At 31.6% G+C, this 18243-nt stretch overlaps 1 protein-coding gene across 1 annotated transcript in view; it reads right to left on the bottom strand.

Moving 5' to 3' along the window:
• LOC126893351 (IDLSRF-like peptide) overlaps nucleotides 1-18243 on the bottom strand; it is a 204165-nt gene that overhangs the window by 24726 nt on the left and 161196 nt on the right. The window contains exon 2 of the mRNA XM_050663435.1: nucleotides 218-502. Coding sequence (XP_050519392.1) covers nucleotides 218-502 — 285 coding nt within the window. The remainder of the gene's footprint in view (nucleotides 1-217; nucleotides 503-18243) is intronic.

The following is an 18243-nucleotide window of genomic DNA, read 5'->3' as shown; positions in this document are numbered from 1 at the left end:
CAATACGAAGAATGGCTGATTTACAAGTTCCTAGTAGGAGTAGGAGAAGACCAAGCTAGACATGCGAAAAGAAGCTTAGACACGACATGTCGGTAAAGAGGATTCATATTGGTATGACCAAAGATATAAACTTATGGAGAAATATAAATTAAGGAAGCTGACCACTTAGCATATGACCAACATTCCAAGATATGAAAATATAAGATAATACCCATACCTGATAATGCTATTGCAACTTTGTCTACTCCACCTAGTGGTTTCAGTGCATCTCGAGCTTTGCTTCCGAACAATTTCTCCAAATAGTTCGGACCATGGCTTTGGAGAAGCGATTTAAGAAAACTTCCCGTCTCTTCCACGGGCGGTCTTTTGGCAGCCGTACAAAGCCTTGAGTCTTCGTCGTACCCGTCAGGGCAGTCTGGCGCCCCATCGCACAAATACTGGATGGAGATACAGTTGCCGTCCCCTGGACATTTGAATGGTTCGTATGGGTGGCACGCGTCACCTGAAACAAAAAAGGTAGTGAATAAGTATAACAAGGTAAAAATGTTGAGGGCATTTTTGTTAATGTTGATAATAATCCCCATCTATTCAATCTGCCATTAACATAACACTACATTACATCACAACCTTCATTCATACTACAACCAAATCAATATGTCTTACTGTTTCTTTCAAAGGTCCATACATGCTCCATTCTTATTAATTATTTCATATACATTTTCTATTCCACCCTCTCTTCGCCCACGGTCAGCCACATCTTTTGAAGGTTTGGTGTCAAACCCTTGGGGTTCTCAGCCGTCTGGGTCCTTAGGAATTAGTCGCCTAAGTCTGAGTGTTTGTTTAATGATATCTACTCTTTAGATTCACTGAGATAACTTTATACATCCATCACCCTTACTGTGTTTTATTCTTGCATTTCATATAAAAATTTCAACATCGATCAACTATTTAAACAAATTCAATAGCTAAGAAATTTACATCGACTCAAAATACGTTCCCAATCCTAGGTGTAGCCAAACACAAAAGGATTTATTATTAATTTTCTTAGTTGATTGATTCTATAATGCAACATAATTCATTCACGAGTATTGTTGCTTGCCTACCCTCATCGTAGATAAACATCATCTTTGCGCAACTTAATGGACCGTGATAGTGTGACGTCAAAACGTCAAAAAAGTTTCCAAACAAATCAAAAGTTTGACGTCTGTGAAGTGTTTATACACGTGATTTGTGTAATCATTTTTAATTTTATTTTGTTTTAACAATCATCTGCACATTTTTTCTAAAGACACAATCCTTGTTAGTCATATCAATCATATTGCTTTTAATTTTATAAATGTCCTTACAAAAAATCAAGGATTTACGATATTCCTTAATCGAGGAATATGGTAAAAATTAATAAAATACGGTATACTTACAGATAAACTCAGTTATAATTGAAATACGACTACTAGTTACACACAATACCGTCACAATCGGAACAATGTTATGTTATTTACGAACAGTGGAGACTAAAACCATTGTTTAAAATATAATTTTTTAAATATTCTTTTAGTCGTTTTTAAACAATGCTAAGACAGTTTGAAATAAATAAAGGAATAACAGGAGCCTGTTGTTTCCGATAATCCGAAACAATGAACGCCGTGCGCCATGAGTCATTTTTACTATCGTATAGTTCAAATTACACAAATACCCAGTATCTCTCATATATAAATAATTACAAGATAACGGCAGTTCTCGCCAGTGGCGCACATCCACACCCCCTACACGCGACACTATAAATATATACACGAAATTGTCGATTTTCTAAATCTGACTGAATTGAAAATTGGGCCAACTCCCATCTTAAAGTTCAGGAAAAGACTCACCCATTCCTATGTCAACCATCCATTTTGGTCCAAGGGTGTGGATTTTACGGCTCTACCTATTTAGGGTCTGTTTTTCGTTCTCGTCCCCAAAACTCCCAAAAACTTCGAAAATTTAAGTCCGACCTTTGCGGCTTCTAATAGTACTGCTCATTACCTTTCCAACGCATGTCTAATTTTGAAAATCGGTTATACCATTCAAAAGTTACCGAGCTCAGAAATATGACTCAATTTCTATTTAAAAAAGGGAAAATGTTTGTGGATATGCATGTATGTATGTATGTGACTGGAAAAGTTAAACCGATCTGAATTTTTTTTTCTGTGTTTGAAGAGGGGATCAGGGCCGATTCAGAACCGGTGTAGTTTGTGACTTTTGACCACCCATAAGCCAGCTATAGAACTTGGTAGGTACAAAACGGCATATTTTTTGGGGGTATATATTTTCGGTTCAAGAAGAGACAGGAGAACCGAAAATACACCAAATCAATAGTGTTGAGTTAAGCTTTCAAATGGTGTGTAAGACGTCACGATCAGACATACACACAGCTCAGTATAGCCGAAAAACTGAAAAACTAAACTTTGAAAATTTTGGTTTTTCGACAATTACTCAAAATTTCAATCTACGAATTGCGCCAATAACTGAGCGTTTGTAGAAGGACTCTAGACGAATCTAACGGTGTATACCTCATATCCGAGAAAATTCTAATTTTTAAGTTATAGGCTTCATAAGTATGATCAAATCTATTATCTATGGAAAAAAACGGTTTTTCAAGCTCAATAATTCCTGTAATAGCTTCAGTTATCATACTTGATCTTAAGATGCATCAGATACTACTTGTCCATACGTTTCAAACTCATGTTGTCGTGTTTAGTGATCAAAATCGGTTAAGCCGTTTAGAAGGTATTAAGCCAAAAAGTATAAACCAATAACCGATTATTCCCGAAATGGTTTATGTAGTTGTAGTGGTTACCGCTAAATTTGATCTGGCAACGGGCAATCCGAGTTTATTTACCGGCCATCCCAATATTTTTTTCAATATATTTCGAATAGAAAAAAATCTAGTGTACATTCGATGGACACTAGATCATTTGGGAGGTAATGCGACAAAGGCAACAATTTATAAAGCTTAACGTGTAATCGAGAAACATTGCATTCAACTTCATACATTTAATTTATAAATAACTTTGAAAAACTCCTGATACAAGAATAAAAAATCGCTAAACGCCGTACAAATGAGTGGCGCATACAATATTCCAGCTACAAAAGATCTGATATGAATATTATGTGGCGCGAAAGTGTATTTTCATTTTGATGCAAAACAAAATTCTAGTTTTTTATTCTTGTATTATATTACATACATTTTTATCGTCTTTAACATAAATGTTTTTCTGATGAAAATCGGTCCGGGTTAGCCGCACTTCCGGGTTATCGGGGGCCGACTTATCGGGGTTCCACTGTATACCTTTTATAAAGGATTTTACTTAAATTGTTTGTTGATAATTAGGAAATTTGTTTGGTATTAATTATTGTTTACTATATTGTGATTCTTCATCTACGAGAGTAAAGATGAGGCTAAAAAAATCCATTTGACCAATTTAAAATTAATTTTTAGTGTGTTATATTGGAGACTACCTTATCAAAATTTCAAGAAATATTTGAACCAGCTAACATGATACATTGTTTAATTTTCTGAACGACCTATATAATTTCCGTATAGCGGGTAAATCAATTAGGGCTGCAAAATGTAGAGCTCTTGAAAATATCTACAGGTACAGGCGTATTGGGGTTAAGAAATAAATAAATAAATAATAATAAACAAGCATGCACCCTGTAAGGTCCGGCAAACAACAGTAAAAGTGAATATTATAAACTTTTTGAAACAACAAAAAGCTTTTTTGTTCAAATTTAAATTCATAATTAGTAGCCTATGTACAGTATGGTGTACACATATGATTACCTATGTACAGTATGGTGCAACTGTTTGGAATAAATTCGATATTTCGTAAGCCAGCGACTTTAAGGAAAAATCCTGAGACAGGTCGATTGTTATTGTTGAATTATGATTTTTTGACATATATAGCATACTAGTGACGTCATCCATCTGGGCGTGATGACGTTATCGATGATTTTTTGAAATGAGAATAGGGCTCGTGTGCTAGCTCATTTGAAAGGTTATTTAATTCTATATTCAGTAATATAAACAATAACAATTATTTATACAGGGTGTCTAAGAAACATTATTTTGAAGTAAATTAATTAACACAAAAAGAAGAATGTATTTAACATATTTAATTTTAAAATACATACTACTGCTGTCAACAAACTGATAAAAATGTTTATTTCACAAATAAACATTGTTTTTCGCTTAAATTAAATGTTCAAACAAATGTTGAAATTAAGCGAAAAGCAATGTTTATTTATCGAAAAACATTTTGTTCTGTTTTCTGACAGCAGTAGAATGTATTTTGAATTAAATAAATTACAGACATTCTTCTTTTTGTGTCAATTATTTTAATTCAAAGATGTTTTTCTTGGACAGCCGGTATAAATAATTATGTTAATGTTTATATTACTGAATAGAGAATTACATTACCCCTATTCTCTTAAAAAAATCATTGATTACATCATCATGGCCAGATGGATGACGTCACTAGGATTATGTATATTATGTCAAAAAATCATAATTTAAAAATAAAAATCGACCTGTTTCAGGATTTTTCTTTAACCCTCGTAAGGCGGTGCGGGGTGCAGCTGCACCCCAGACCTCGTTTTTCTCACCTATCTTTTTTGATAAATTTTTTTGATTTTTGTCCATTTTTTTATTCGCATTAAATTCAATTCAAAACACATTACAGCCATTGCAGCATTTAAAACGCTTTACGTTTACGTGATTTTTGGAAAAATGACTGTATTGTGCAAATGATGAAAATTTCATATCCCTAATTGGACGTTTCTGGTGTTCCACTTGAAGCTAACAGAGCTACGGGACAAGGTCGTTGTTACTTATGTCAGAGAAAAAAGACCGAAAGTCCCGACATAACTGTATTATGTGTAAAATTTTTGTGTTGCTCACTCTGTGAAAAATTTCATGTGTTTATCTTGCAACGATAAGTTTTTTTAAGAAGAAATGGGTACTTTGTTTGTAAAATTATGTTTCATACTATAATAAACAAGTCCTAATTATCTTTCAAATCAATTTCCCAGACGTTCACATATAAAAAAATGGATATACAGATGGGGTGCAAATGCACCCTGCACCGTTGTTTACGTAAGAATCTAAGCACCGCTTTACGAGGGTTAAAGTCGCTGGCTTACGAAATCACGAATTTATTCCAAACATTTGCACCAAACCTACTGTATATTGTTCTCGATATTAGAAATCAAAATCTGTTAAAACTTGACAGATTTTGCCACGTGCCGATTTAATTACATTTAAATACAGTGGATTTAATTATTAATTATTACACAAGTTGGTTTTTTATTGTTTCTTGTTTACATTATTGTATTTGCAATTTTTTTCTATTAGAATATTTCAAGGGGGCCCTAGCTACGCCAGTGAGTAGGGTAAACGTTAATGTGTGTGAACTTTTTGTTTGTTTTCTTTTTGTTATTTAATTTTAACGTATCTTTTTATGTGTATAATTTAGTTTGTGTTTTTTCTGTTTTCTATTATTTTTTTTTCGATCAGACTTATAAAATGGAACTAGTTGTATATAATTTAAATTGTGTGGGTAAACAGATTTGGTTATTAATACTTCGCTATAAAATTTATCTCTGCTTTCACTATTTAATGAACAACCGAGTATAATGTGTGTTCAGTGCCCCAGTTCACCTCATAAACATGAGGAATCATCAATTAAACCAATTTTACATAATTTATAGCTTGGTGACATGTAGACATGTAATATAACTACATGGAATTATGGCAATTGATTAGTTATTGAAGTGTGTTAGATTTCACCCAGATCGACCAAACAGTTTCTAATGATTTAATTTGTTGATCCCGGAAAGCGATTATTTAAACAATTGTACCTACTTGCCCAAAAAGTGATCACAATCAATTCTTCAAGGCTTCAGTTTTAAGATAATTTAATTACTTTGATTTTTTTGTCACGCGCTTGTAAGTACCTATGACCTATGACCCTATGACCTAGAGGAACCTCGATTTTCTTCTCTGAGAAAATTGAACAGATTATAAATGAAGATCTAGATTTTATGATCCAATGTATAGATGGCACATGTAGCAAAGAAAGGCTAAAAAGGGCTAAAAGGTTATAAAAGTGGTGGGGAGAACTTTTCCAATTCCGTTTTGTTAAGAATATAACTTCAAATTGAAGCTCGCTAGAAAAAATTGCAATATCTCAGTTTATATGGCACGCCGTACATTCATTCTTTTTAAACTGGGGTAGCTCGAGAAAATAATAAGAACTGGGCTACTTAAAACCTCCCATAAAAATCAGAAAATTCCTGAAAAATAAGCAAATTAATTTTGTGCATAAAAATTTATTTAATTTTACTATTATTTCTAAAAGAAATATTTAAATATTAGTAATATATACTATTTATATAAATATAAAATATTAATTATGCATTTATACTCCAAATGTGTTTACTTAAATTAAAATATGAAACGATTTATTTTTTAAGTAGTTTTTGCACTCCCTGAATAAATAGTTTTAAAATAAATTTTGAAACGAATCTTTTTGTACTTGACAAGAAGTATTAATGATAATTATTATTGTATATTGATATAAATAATATTCATTAATCAATAAAATTGAAATATTTCTTACATAATAATAGTAAAATTCAACTTTTTTATGGAAAAATTTAACTAACTGATTTTTTCGGGGGGTAAACATAGTACAGTTCTTATTATTTTATCGAGATTCCGCTACTTAAAAAAATAAAGCTTCTGCATGCCATAGAGGCCGAGATATTGCAATTTTTTCAGCGCGCACCAATTTGAAAATTACCAAAAAAAAAACGGAGCACGAAAACGAAGCTTTTTGTTTATAAAGATTGAAAGAAGTTCAGTCCCTTTTCAAACAGACAAGACAGTCGTCCCTTATAATAAGACATCCACGTTCTCATCACGACACCTTGAAGAAATTTGTGTCGATATAGTACATCCCTAGATATTCTAGAAAACCTTAATCTTAAGCTTATTACAAAGTCATTTGTATTTGAATGGTGTGGTTAAGTTTTCGGTCCAGGTAGAAATTAATAAATTTTAATCTATTGTACTTTTAATTTATTATACCTGCTATTCAGTATGTCCACCTCGATACTACTCAAATACTAAATAGACCAGGGCACATCTGTAAAAATATTAGTACATTTGGATGTTGAGAGGTGACTCATATTTTTTTGCAGAAATTGCTTAAAAATAACTCATATAATGATATGTTAGTTATCCTCCCATCAAAAAGGTCCGGAACATTGTTTAAATAATCAAAATCTCAAAAAATTAAGGAAAAATTCGATTTTTTTCTTTGTTTTTTGATTATAACTTTAAAAGTATTCATTTTCGAGAAAAGTTGCATTGACATAAAAGTTGCGTAATTATATTTCCTACAATATAGGATTAGTTAAAATTTTTAAAAATTGTTTAACCTTGTTGCAAAATAGCAATAATTGAGAAAAAAACATAAAAAACAAATATTTGCATTTTACGTTTTTCAACCATTTATGCTACACTTAGGACCTTCATATTTCACCCAGAAAAACTTTATGATATAGTAAAACAATACTGTAAATTTCATTAAGATCAGTTTAATAGATTTTGCAAAATAAATTTTGCAATCCAGTTTTCGCAAAAATAATTCATTTTTTCAAAATGTGGCAGGACTGAAAATAAAGCAGACAGGAAGTTGATTTTTTTTACATATAGAAGAATACTGTACCTTTCATTTGCAATTTGCAAAATTAAAATCGGTTAACTACCGCGACATCAGGAATTTTTTTAAATAAACATTAATTTTTGGTGCTACGCGCAGGACAGCGGATACGTTTGCTCTGATTGGGCATTCCAATGACCTTTGATAATAATTGATAAATTTTAATTTTAGTACATTTCAATATAAATAAATAAATTTGTTTATTGCAAAATAAAAACATATACCTACTCTGCCCTTTAAAATAACACTTTTTTTAGCAAAAACTTTCTTTGTTCATATATTTTAACTTAGAGAATAAAAGTTTATTATTTTTAAACATATGCAATTGTTTAAACAATATTTCACCAACAATAATCAAATTAGTTTGATTTTTGTGGAATTAAAATATTAAAATACAACAAAATATAGAGTAAGAAAATAATATATTAGATAAAGATTGGAAGAAATTTTGGTGAAAAATTAATGATTATTTAAAAAAAATCCTGACGCCGTGGTAGTTAACCGATTTTAACTTGCAAATGAAAGGTATAGTATTCTTCTATATGTAAAAAAAATTCAACTTGCTATCTGCTTTATTTTGAGTGCTGCAACATTTTGAAAAAAATGAATTTTTTTGCGAAAGCGGGATTGCAAAATTTATTGTGCACAATCTATTGAATCGATTTTAATGAAATTTATAGTATTATTGTATTATATTGTAAAGTTTGCTTGGGTAAAATATGAAGGTCCTAAGTGCAGCATAAATTGTTGAAAAACGTAAAATGCGAATACTTGTTTTTTTTTTGGTTTCTTCGCAATTATTGCTATTTTGCAAAAAGGGTGACAATTTTTAAAATTTTTAACTACTCGTATATTGTAGGAAATTTAATTATGCAACTTTTATGTTAGTGCAACTTTTCTCGGAAGTAAATACTTTTAAAGTTATAATCGAAAAACGAAGAAAAAAATCGAATTCTTCCTTCATTTTTTGACATTTTGATTATTTAAACAATGTTCCGGACCTTTTTGAGTGGGAGGATAACTCAATTATTACTATACGAGTTAATTCCAAGCAATTTCTGCAAAAAAAATATGAGTCACCTCTCAACGTCCATCTCAAAACAGATGCGCCCTGGACTATAATTACTTTATAATAGGATTAAGATACGGTTTTCTGAAATATCTTGATAGGTATTACTATACTTTCTAAACCATCGAAAGGTGGCTTATGGTGAGATATATAAAGATATATATATATATATATATATATATATATATATATATATATATATATATATATATATATATATATATAAAGATATATATATATATATATATATATATATATATATATATATATATATATATATATATATATGAAAAATAGATAATTGCATTTCAGTTAGATTCGAACCCCACCGGTGTCCCGACTAGTTTCGACTCATGTCAAGTCGTCATCAGGAGACACTAGGTAGGTGTTCGAAGCTAACTGATTTGCCGCTATTCCTTGGTGAATTTATAAACTAAATCCACCAGAGTATACTTAGTACGACCTCTATATGTGAAAAGAGAAAATAATTATTCTCTTGGTAGCCCGGCGAATAGCAAAATCAAGCTTTATAACAATAAAGCTATGAAAGGCGATGTAACGGAATCCTTTTTCCGACAATACATCATGCAAACACCGTTTGGGCTAACCAATTCGTCTCTTACTGGAGAATACAGTAAAATGAAAAATAGATAATTGCATTTCAGTTAGATTCGAACCCCACTGGAATAGCGGCAAATCAGTTAGCTTCGAACACCTACCTAGTGTCTCCTGATGACGACTTGACATGAGTCGAAACTAGTCGGGACACCGGTGGGGTTCGAATCTAACTGAAATGCAATTATCTATTTTTCATTTTACTGTATTCTCCAGTAAGAGACGAATTGGTTAGCCCAAACGGTGTTTGCATGATGTATTGTCGGAAAAAGGATTCCGTTACATCGCCTTTCATAGCTTTATTGTTATAAAGCTTGATTTTGCTATTCGCCGGGCTACCAAGAGAATAATTATTTTCTCTTTTCATATATATATATATATATATATATATATATATATATATATATATATATATATATATATATATATATATATATATATATATATATAAGAAATACTGGATATTAGTGACTGTCGATATAAACAAACAACTAGTTTATTAGGGTTGCAGTCAGAAGGTTGGCCAGGATGTTAAAGAAACACTCTTTTGACTTTTTGTCTAGCTTTCGGAATGGTTTTATTCCTTTTTCAAGACTCTGTAATATAGATAAAAAGAAATATGTAAATTTTTATAAAATATCACAATTCGTCAGTTCAACTTACTAGTCGTTGAGATTATTTAAAAGCTTTATGACCCTCAACAATACTAACACAAACATAGAATACAGAAAATAATGGACAAAATACATTCTAAAATTTGGTAAGGATGGTAAATTTTTATATTTATTCTATGACATCTTTTGATGGTGTGTTTTAACTCTGATACATAGAGAACAGAAAGAAAAAACAGTCAGATTAAAATGTAATTAGGTGTTTTTAATATTGTATTTATTTTCAAAAAACCAATAGGCCCATACTGGGTAATTTTTATTTTTAAATCTGTCTTAATGGTATGCAACCTGTTATGCACACAGATGTATTGTGTAGTGCATATGTATAAGAAATATTTATTTTATTTTTGATGTTTTTCCAGTAAGTAACAATAAATATTGCTCAGTTTATCTATGTCAGACTTTTTATTTATGCAAGACTTACTGGATTTTATCAAACACATTTCCAAGAAAACACGTTTTGAATGGTTTGTTTCTTTGGCCAAAATACATGAATCTTCGAAATTAAACTCATGTTTCAAAGTTAATGCATGTTCTGTAAGTGCACATGCATTTATTTTATTGGTTTTTATATCACTACGATGTGAGATCACCCTACTGTGGAAATTGCGAGATGTTTCCCCGATGTATACGTTGTTACAATTGGAACACGGTATGGAATAAACAACATTCGAAGACTCTTGTCTTGTGAAGGGATCCTTTGTTTTTGAGTATAACTTAGATACCGTTTTCACGTTCCTAGTTGAAATTTTTAAGCCATTAACATTTCTGAAAATGTTAATTAGCTTAGGTGTCAGAACTGGAATGTAGGGCAAGGAACCAAAAGTTATTTTAGGTGGTATTACTGATGTGTTGTCGCTGTCTGTCAATGTCAATTGTCGGACCTCATTATTATGAAAATTTTGTTTACCAGAAAATTGAGAAGGAAAAGGAGAACCGAAAATGAGTTTATTTAAAAGCCCTATGGGATATGAGTTCTCTAGTAGTATAGATCTCAACTTTTTTTTGGCCTCAGATGGCCAACCTTCTGACTGCAACCCTAATAAACTAGTTGTTTGTATATATATATATATATATATATATATATATATATATATATATATATATATATATATATAAAAACATAAGATGTAGATCTTTGAAACACACTCAGTGAACCAAAGATCCAAGGTTATTGGTTTAACGACCACTCGTACGAAATCAAATAGATGAAATAGAGAATGTGGAAAAATCCCCTTACGAACAATTGGTTGAAGAGGGTTGAAGAGTTGAACAATTACAAGAGAGGTTGAAGAGGGCGAAACACATTTCTAAGAACTGGTGTTTGGATCTTTGATTCTATTCGAAAAATTTTTCCCAGCCCGAAATGGTGGATGTGTGAATTGTTCGTAAGGGGATTTTTCCACATTCTCTATTTCATCTATTTGATTTTATATATATATATATATATATATATATATATATATATATATATATATATATATATATATACGTCTTCATATCAAGGCGAGATCCGACTAAATCGAGGACAACCCGAGATCCACCAATAGGAAATTAATTATTGGAGTATATTGTTCATAACTATCTTTATAATTAACATATTAATCATGGCACACTTAGAGGGGAAAAGATTTTTGTACTTAAATTTTTCTGATAAATTTATAGCGAAACGAGATCCGTAGCTGAAAAGTAAAGGGGAGGACTTATATACGAAATTTTAGATATTTACCGATCAACGCGAGATCACACACTGATGCCAGCTCTAAAGAGTATTATTCGAGCGATTGGAGCTCGTGTTGTATTGTATATTTCCCACGATATACAGATATATAGCGGGCGGAGTCAATGACGGCACCAACAGCGTTGTCTCGAATTCTTTATGTAACTTTTAAGTATCGCTTCTTTTGTGTCTTTAACGTCTACGATTTACCTTTCAGAAAGTCCCTTAGTTTTGTTACATACATAAGGGTGTGAAAAAAGAAAAATAATACTTCACAAATAATAACCATTTAATAATGATAATTATTTGCAATACAATATTTTAAAACTATACATTAATATTCCTAAAAAACACTTACTACGAAACCAGAATGTAATTATGATATTCTTAAATAATACAAATTGTTACAAAATAATTATTTAAATGATTGCTTGTTTTAAAAATACATTACAAGAAAGTAAAATTTTTTATAATTATTATTAAAGTTTAAAAAATAAAATAACTCAATATGTAATTATTATTTGGTAGTTAAAAAATGATTTTAAGTGAAATGATTTAAAAGATAAAAAGAAACACACATAATTTTCAGGGTCAACTCCTAATTGCATGAAAATTTGGATTTAGATTCTACCCATCCCCCACTTCAAAGTTGAATTTGTGCCGTTGATTGCTTTTACTTGGAAGGTGAAAAAATATACGTTTAAAATAAGTCCGGAAACAGATCTGACTAACTTTAAGCAACTTTTGCTCTATAGAGTTTTTTTAACTTAGGTACTAGGTTAATTCAGTGGTAGGTACTAGAGTCACTTGCGACTAAAAATGTTTACTTTTCAACAAAAAAAACACGTTTTTTTTGTTAAAAAGTAAGTATTTTATCGAAAAAATATTCTTGGAAAAAATGTAGCATATAAAAAAAAACGAAAAAATGGTATACTCTTAGTCTATAGAAGCAGTAAAAGTAAATTTGTAGCTCATAAAAAAGAAGATCTTATCCTTCAAATTCCAAACCAAATATTTTAACGTGATACATAGTACCAAAAAATGAAGCTCTTTTCGGGGAATACCCATTAAAATTTTTTTAAAGTGTTTACAAAAAGGTTTATTATATTTTATAAAAGTTATATACGGGTAGGAAAGACAACGGAACGAATTTTCGAACGTTTAAACAGACGACATCCCAGATTTACCAATTTCTGGACAATTGATCCAAAGGCTGGATTCTAACAACGAAACAGTTGTGGATTTTTAAGTTCTCAATGAGAGTCAGAATGAAAAAACATTAGTGACCTCGAGTATGCTGGTTTGGAGAATTTGGCTGGTTATATCTGCCATAAATTGAAGGATTCCAGTATTCAATCCGAAGATGTTTCAACGTACACGTGGGTTGATCATTTGAGTAAGTGTGGTTTATGTAAACCATCAGACACTCTCTTGTCATATATTAAGTAACTGGAGACAATTTTTCCTTCCACATGAATGGTGATTCCATTTTGGTAACTAAAAATTATTTAGAAAACCTTATGTCCAAAAGTGTAACTGTAGACTGTTCTAACAAAGCGAACAAGTTATTTTTTAGGTCTCGGATGTACTTCCGAATTAAAGAATTAAACAAGTCTCTTAACAACCTGACATTGCGTAAAATAAAAATTATGAAAACTGCTACATAGTTGCTGTATGTACATCCATTTCACATGCACAAAATTTAAATAAAATGCATGGCATGAAAACTGTAAAACTTATTTTTGTCTTTTCCAAGCCTCTTACTTAAATCTGATGAAATACATTATTTAAAAAGTAAAAAATTTTGTTTTTTTATCAATCCATTAAATTTATGGTTTTATTTTGGGGCTTTTCTTCCCCTTGGTAAAAATTATATTTACTAATATGTAGGCCACTAATCAATTTTTGCCAACTAACGAAATATAATAATTTTATTAGATATCGATTATATGAATATTTTTATTTTCCGGATACCAATATAATCAAGAAACTGGGAACTTTACAAATAACTGAAAATCAATTTAAATAAAAGTAAATAGTTTAATAATTTTCCTCTAAACTATAAAAATCACTTAGTTTCTTTTAGTCATAATTCATTCATTTGTACTATTCTCAAATTTCATTCGCGTTCGTATTACGAACTCATAGACGGGACTATGCTTTACTCTGTTGCTGACGTCATGCGCCAATCGGACGAGCTTAGGTAACTAGAATATCAGGGTGTGCATATTTCCGGGTCCCGGCGAATTCGTATCTATTTTAATCCCCCATCCTTATTACAGGCCAACTGGCAACTCTGGTGCGCAGGTAATTTTTAGATAACCCATTAACTACCGGTGAATTGGTAACTTTAATTTTTTAAGTATTGTTGATAATCTAATATCGGTATTCCAGGTATTTAGCGCTGCACTCCTAGAAAATGGAAAAAATGGCACAGGAAGTGAAACCGATGATGAAACGAAACGCAAAAGAGAAAACTTGGATGATTGTTGTAATAGAAGTGAAATTAAAAAACGGTCACCAAGCAAAGCAGGCAACGAAAACAAGGAAGACATGGAAAATGTTATGATTACAATAATGAAAGAGCTAATGAATAAAAACGATGAAATGCTTCAGGAAATAAAACAAATAAGGAAAGAATAACAACAAACCAATAAAGAGTTAATGGATGTAAAAGCAGAGAATCAAAAACTAAAAAAAGAAGTAAAACAGCTACATGAAAGAATGGAGCAACTGGAGAAATTTAGCAAAAAGAAAAGCTTGATCGTAACTGGATTGAAAGCAGAAACAAATGATTATAAGAAATTAAAAGAAGAAATGGAAAATTTCATATCCCAAGAGTTGCAAATACAAATAAAACTAAGAAGTGCAAAAAAAAATAGGAGAAACAGTATGCGCAATAGAAACAGAAGCCCTCACGGATAAAATGGAAATCCTAAACAAGAAACGTAAACTAAAACAGCATAAAGATCGTATCTATATAAACAACGATTGGACATCCAAAGAAAAAGAAATACAAAAGGAAATAACTAAAATAGCAAAGGACGAAAGAAGCAAAGGTAAGCAAACGAAAATCGGCTACAAGAAATTAATAGTGAATGGCAAAATGTAGATATGGGACGAAGAGAGAGAACAGCTAATAGAAAATTCAAAAAACTAATAAACGAAGAACAGCGGCTGAAATATGATATTGACATGGCAAAAAAAGACTCGGAAATGCAAACGGTTAACGAAAACAAAATAACGCACACAAAATAAAGAAATAATCTCAATAAGAAGAAAAGAACAAAACCCATTAGAATGGGATCTTGGAATATTAGAACCATGCTGGCAGTAGGTAAGATGCAAGAAATAGCTCTTGAAATGAAAAAATACCAACTAGAAATCCTAGCCCTACAGGAAATACGACGGAAGAAAGAAGGAAAAATTGAGAAGAAAAACTTTAGCATGTATTATTCGGGAGAAAACAAACAGGGAACGAATGGTACGGCATTTATGGTGAACAAAAAAATGAGGGAAAAAGTGATACAATTCAAAGCAGTTAATGAAAGGATATCTTACATAAGAAAATAAACAAGCCAACATCTCGATAGTCAATTGCTGTGCACCCACCGAAGAAGCAAACCAAGAAGATAAAGCAGAATTATACGACATCCTGGAAGAAACCTGTGAAAATATTCCGAGGAATGACATATTAATAATATTGGGTGATTTTAATGCAAAGATCGGAAAGGAATCGTAATGTAGCTGGCAAGGAAACCATTCATGAAACTACGAATGATAATGGAGGAGAAATCTGCAACCTAGCAGTAGCAACAAACACATATATAGTTAGTACTGGGCATAAACATAAAAAAGAACACAAAATAACATGGATGATACCAGGAAGAATGGATGGAAACCAAATAAATCATACTCTAATTTCGAAAAAGTGGACACAAATAGTACAAGACGTAAGGTCATATAGAGGGGCAAATGGAGGCACTGACCACATATTGTTGATAGCAAAACTTAAGATGAAAATAATCAAAGCAAATAATCATAAGGAAGGAAAAAGGAGGAAATGGAATATAGCCAATCTGAAAACGCAAGAAACAAAGCAACAATATACAGAACAACTGGAACAGAAATTGGGTCAGTACGAGATCAGAGAAATAGAAGGAGAATGGAAAAATACAAAGAACAGCATAACAGAGACAGCAGAAAAAATAATAGGATTCCAAAAAACAAAGAATCAAAAGAATGGTTTGATGAGGAATGTCACCAAAAAAGTCAACTGAAGCACCTCGCAAGAAACAAATGGCTACAAAGTGCCGAACAGGAACAACTGGACCAATATAGAAAAGAAAAACAAGAAGCATTGAAACTCTATAGAAGAAAGAACAACACATGGATCTCTGAACAAATGCAAGAATAAGAAACGAATAATAAAGACAACAAGAAATTGTTCGAATAGATAAAACAACAATACAGTACCAAAAAATCTGTCACAAAAATAAACAAAAAAGATTGGGAAAAACATTTCACGGACCTATACAAAAACGACAATAAGGCATATTCAGAGGATGAGGATATAAGAGATAACAGAGATGAAGAGGAAGGCGCACCTACTTATCAGGAATTCATGGAGGTATTAAAACAACTAAAAGTAAACAAAACGCCAGGGCCAGATGAAATCAACAACGAACTGATCATCAACGGAGGAGAGGAGCTCACGAAGCGAATGCACAAGTTAATGGTTACAATTTGGAAGGACGAAAGCATGCCCATAGAATGGAAAAACGGACACATCGCACCAATCTTTAAGAAAGGAGATCCAACTAAGTGCTGCAACTACAGACCAATTATGCTACTAAATACAACGTATAAGATATTGACCACAATTATAAGAAACCGGCTAGAAATATCATAATTCAATACACAGAAAAAATTATAGGACCATACCAACAGGGTTTTAGAACAGGAAGATCAACAATATATGCAATACATGTACTTACACAAACAATTGAAAAAAGCTATGAACATGACATATAATTACACATACTATTCATCGACTTCTAACAGGCCTTCGACAGCATATACAGACAACAATTATTAAAATAAATGAAAAAAATGGAGATAACGGCAAAATTAGGATATGCAGATGACCTGGGACTGGTAGCACGAGATAAAAAAAGACTAGAAGAGGCACTTTTAACCCTGGTAAGAGAAGCAAAGACGAGAGGATTAATAATCAATCAGAATAAAACAAAATACGAGTATCTTATAAGCAAACGAGACAATGTAAACAGAATAACAGAAATAAAGATAGGTGAAAATACATTCCAGAGAGTAGATTGCTTCAAATACCTGGGGGTGATGGTGGACGGCAAAAACGGAAGGAATATAGAGATAAACGAAAGAATTAAAGCAGGTAATAGAGTATATTGGAAATATCACCAATTACTCAAGGACAAAAACCTGAGCAAAAAACAAAATCAAAAATATACACAGCAGCAATCAGATCAGTGATAGCCTATGGAGCAGAAGTAATGTGCCTTACGAAAAAAGTCGAAGAAAAGTTAAGAATAATTGAGAGAAAAATTATGAGAAGAATACATGGCCCAGTAAAGACAGAAACAGGGGAATATAGAAAGCTGATGAACCATGAAATAATAAATATAAATAAAGGAGAAGATATAGTAAAATTCATTAAAGCACAAAGGCTCAGATGGTTTGGGCACACACAAAGAAGAGGGGTAGAAGAACTGATCAGGAAGATAATGAACTGGAAACCAGTAAAAAATAGACCAAGAGGAAGACCAAAAATATCAACTGCTAGACGATATATCAAAGATGGAAATTGCAAACTGGAGAGAAAAGATTCAGGACCGGAGAGAGTGGAAGAAGATAGTAGAGAAGGCAAAAAAACATCACAATCTATGAACTACGACCTAAAGGAAAAGCGGACTAATTTACCGCGTGAAATGGATTAAAAGAGATATTTAAAGGATATTTGAGCGAACTATACTCTAACAAGAGTGAACGGTCCATATAATAATTCCAGGTATGTACCTGTATAAATTACCCTTCTTGAAGTTGGTGTAAAAGGTATTCATCATTTATGTATTGTCTTTTGGAAGGATTATTAGAGAAAATCCAAATAAATTTTGAAAAAATGGCTGAAATCGCTGAAATTCTTGTAACAGATTTCGTAATGAGTGAACATGGGTGTAAGTTATTGGTGGTAAATGATTTTAAATTTCACTTAAAGAAAGTGCTAAAAAGTGGAAAACATTTATGGTACTCTTCTGCATCTGGTTGTCAGGCAACCTGTTATACCGACGGTTAGTTTTTTTTAAATATTTTGAGTAGTAACTATGTTATCAACAATTTGATGTCAAAAATGCACATTTTGCCATT

This window comes from Diabrotica virgifera, chromosome 10, assembly GCF_917563875.1.
Source record: "Diabrotica virgifera virgifera chromosome 10, PGI_DIABVI_V3a".
Classification (NCBI taxonomy): Eukaryota; Metazoa; Arthropoda; class Insecta; order Coleoptera; family Chrysomelidae; genus Diabrotica; species Diabrotica virgifera.
The sequence above is the reverse complement of the archived record's forward strand: the minus strand, read 5'-3'. Positions and strand labels throughout refer to the sequence as shown.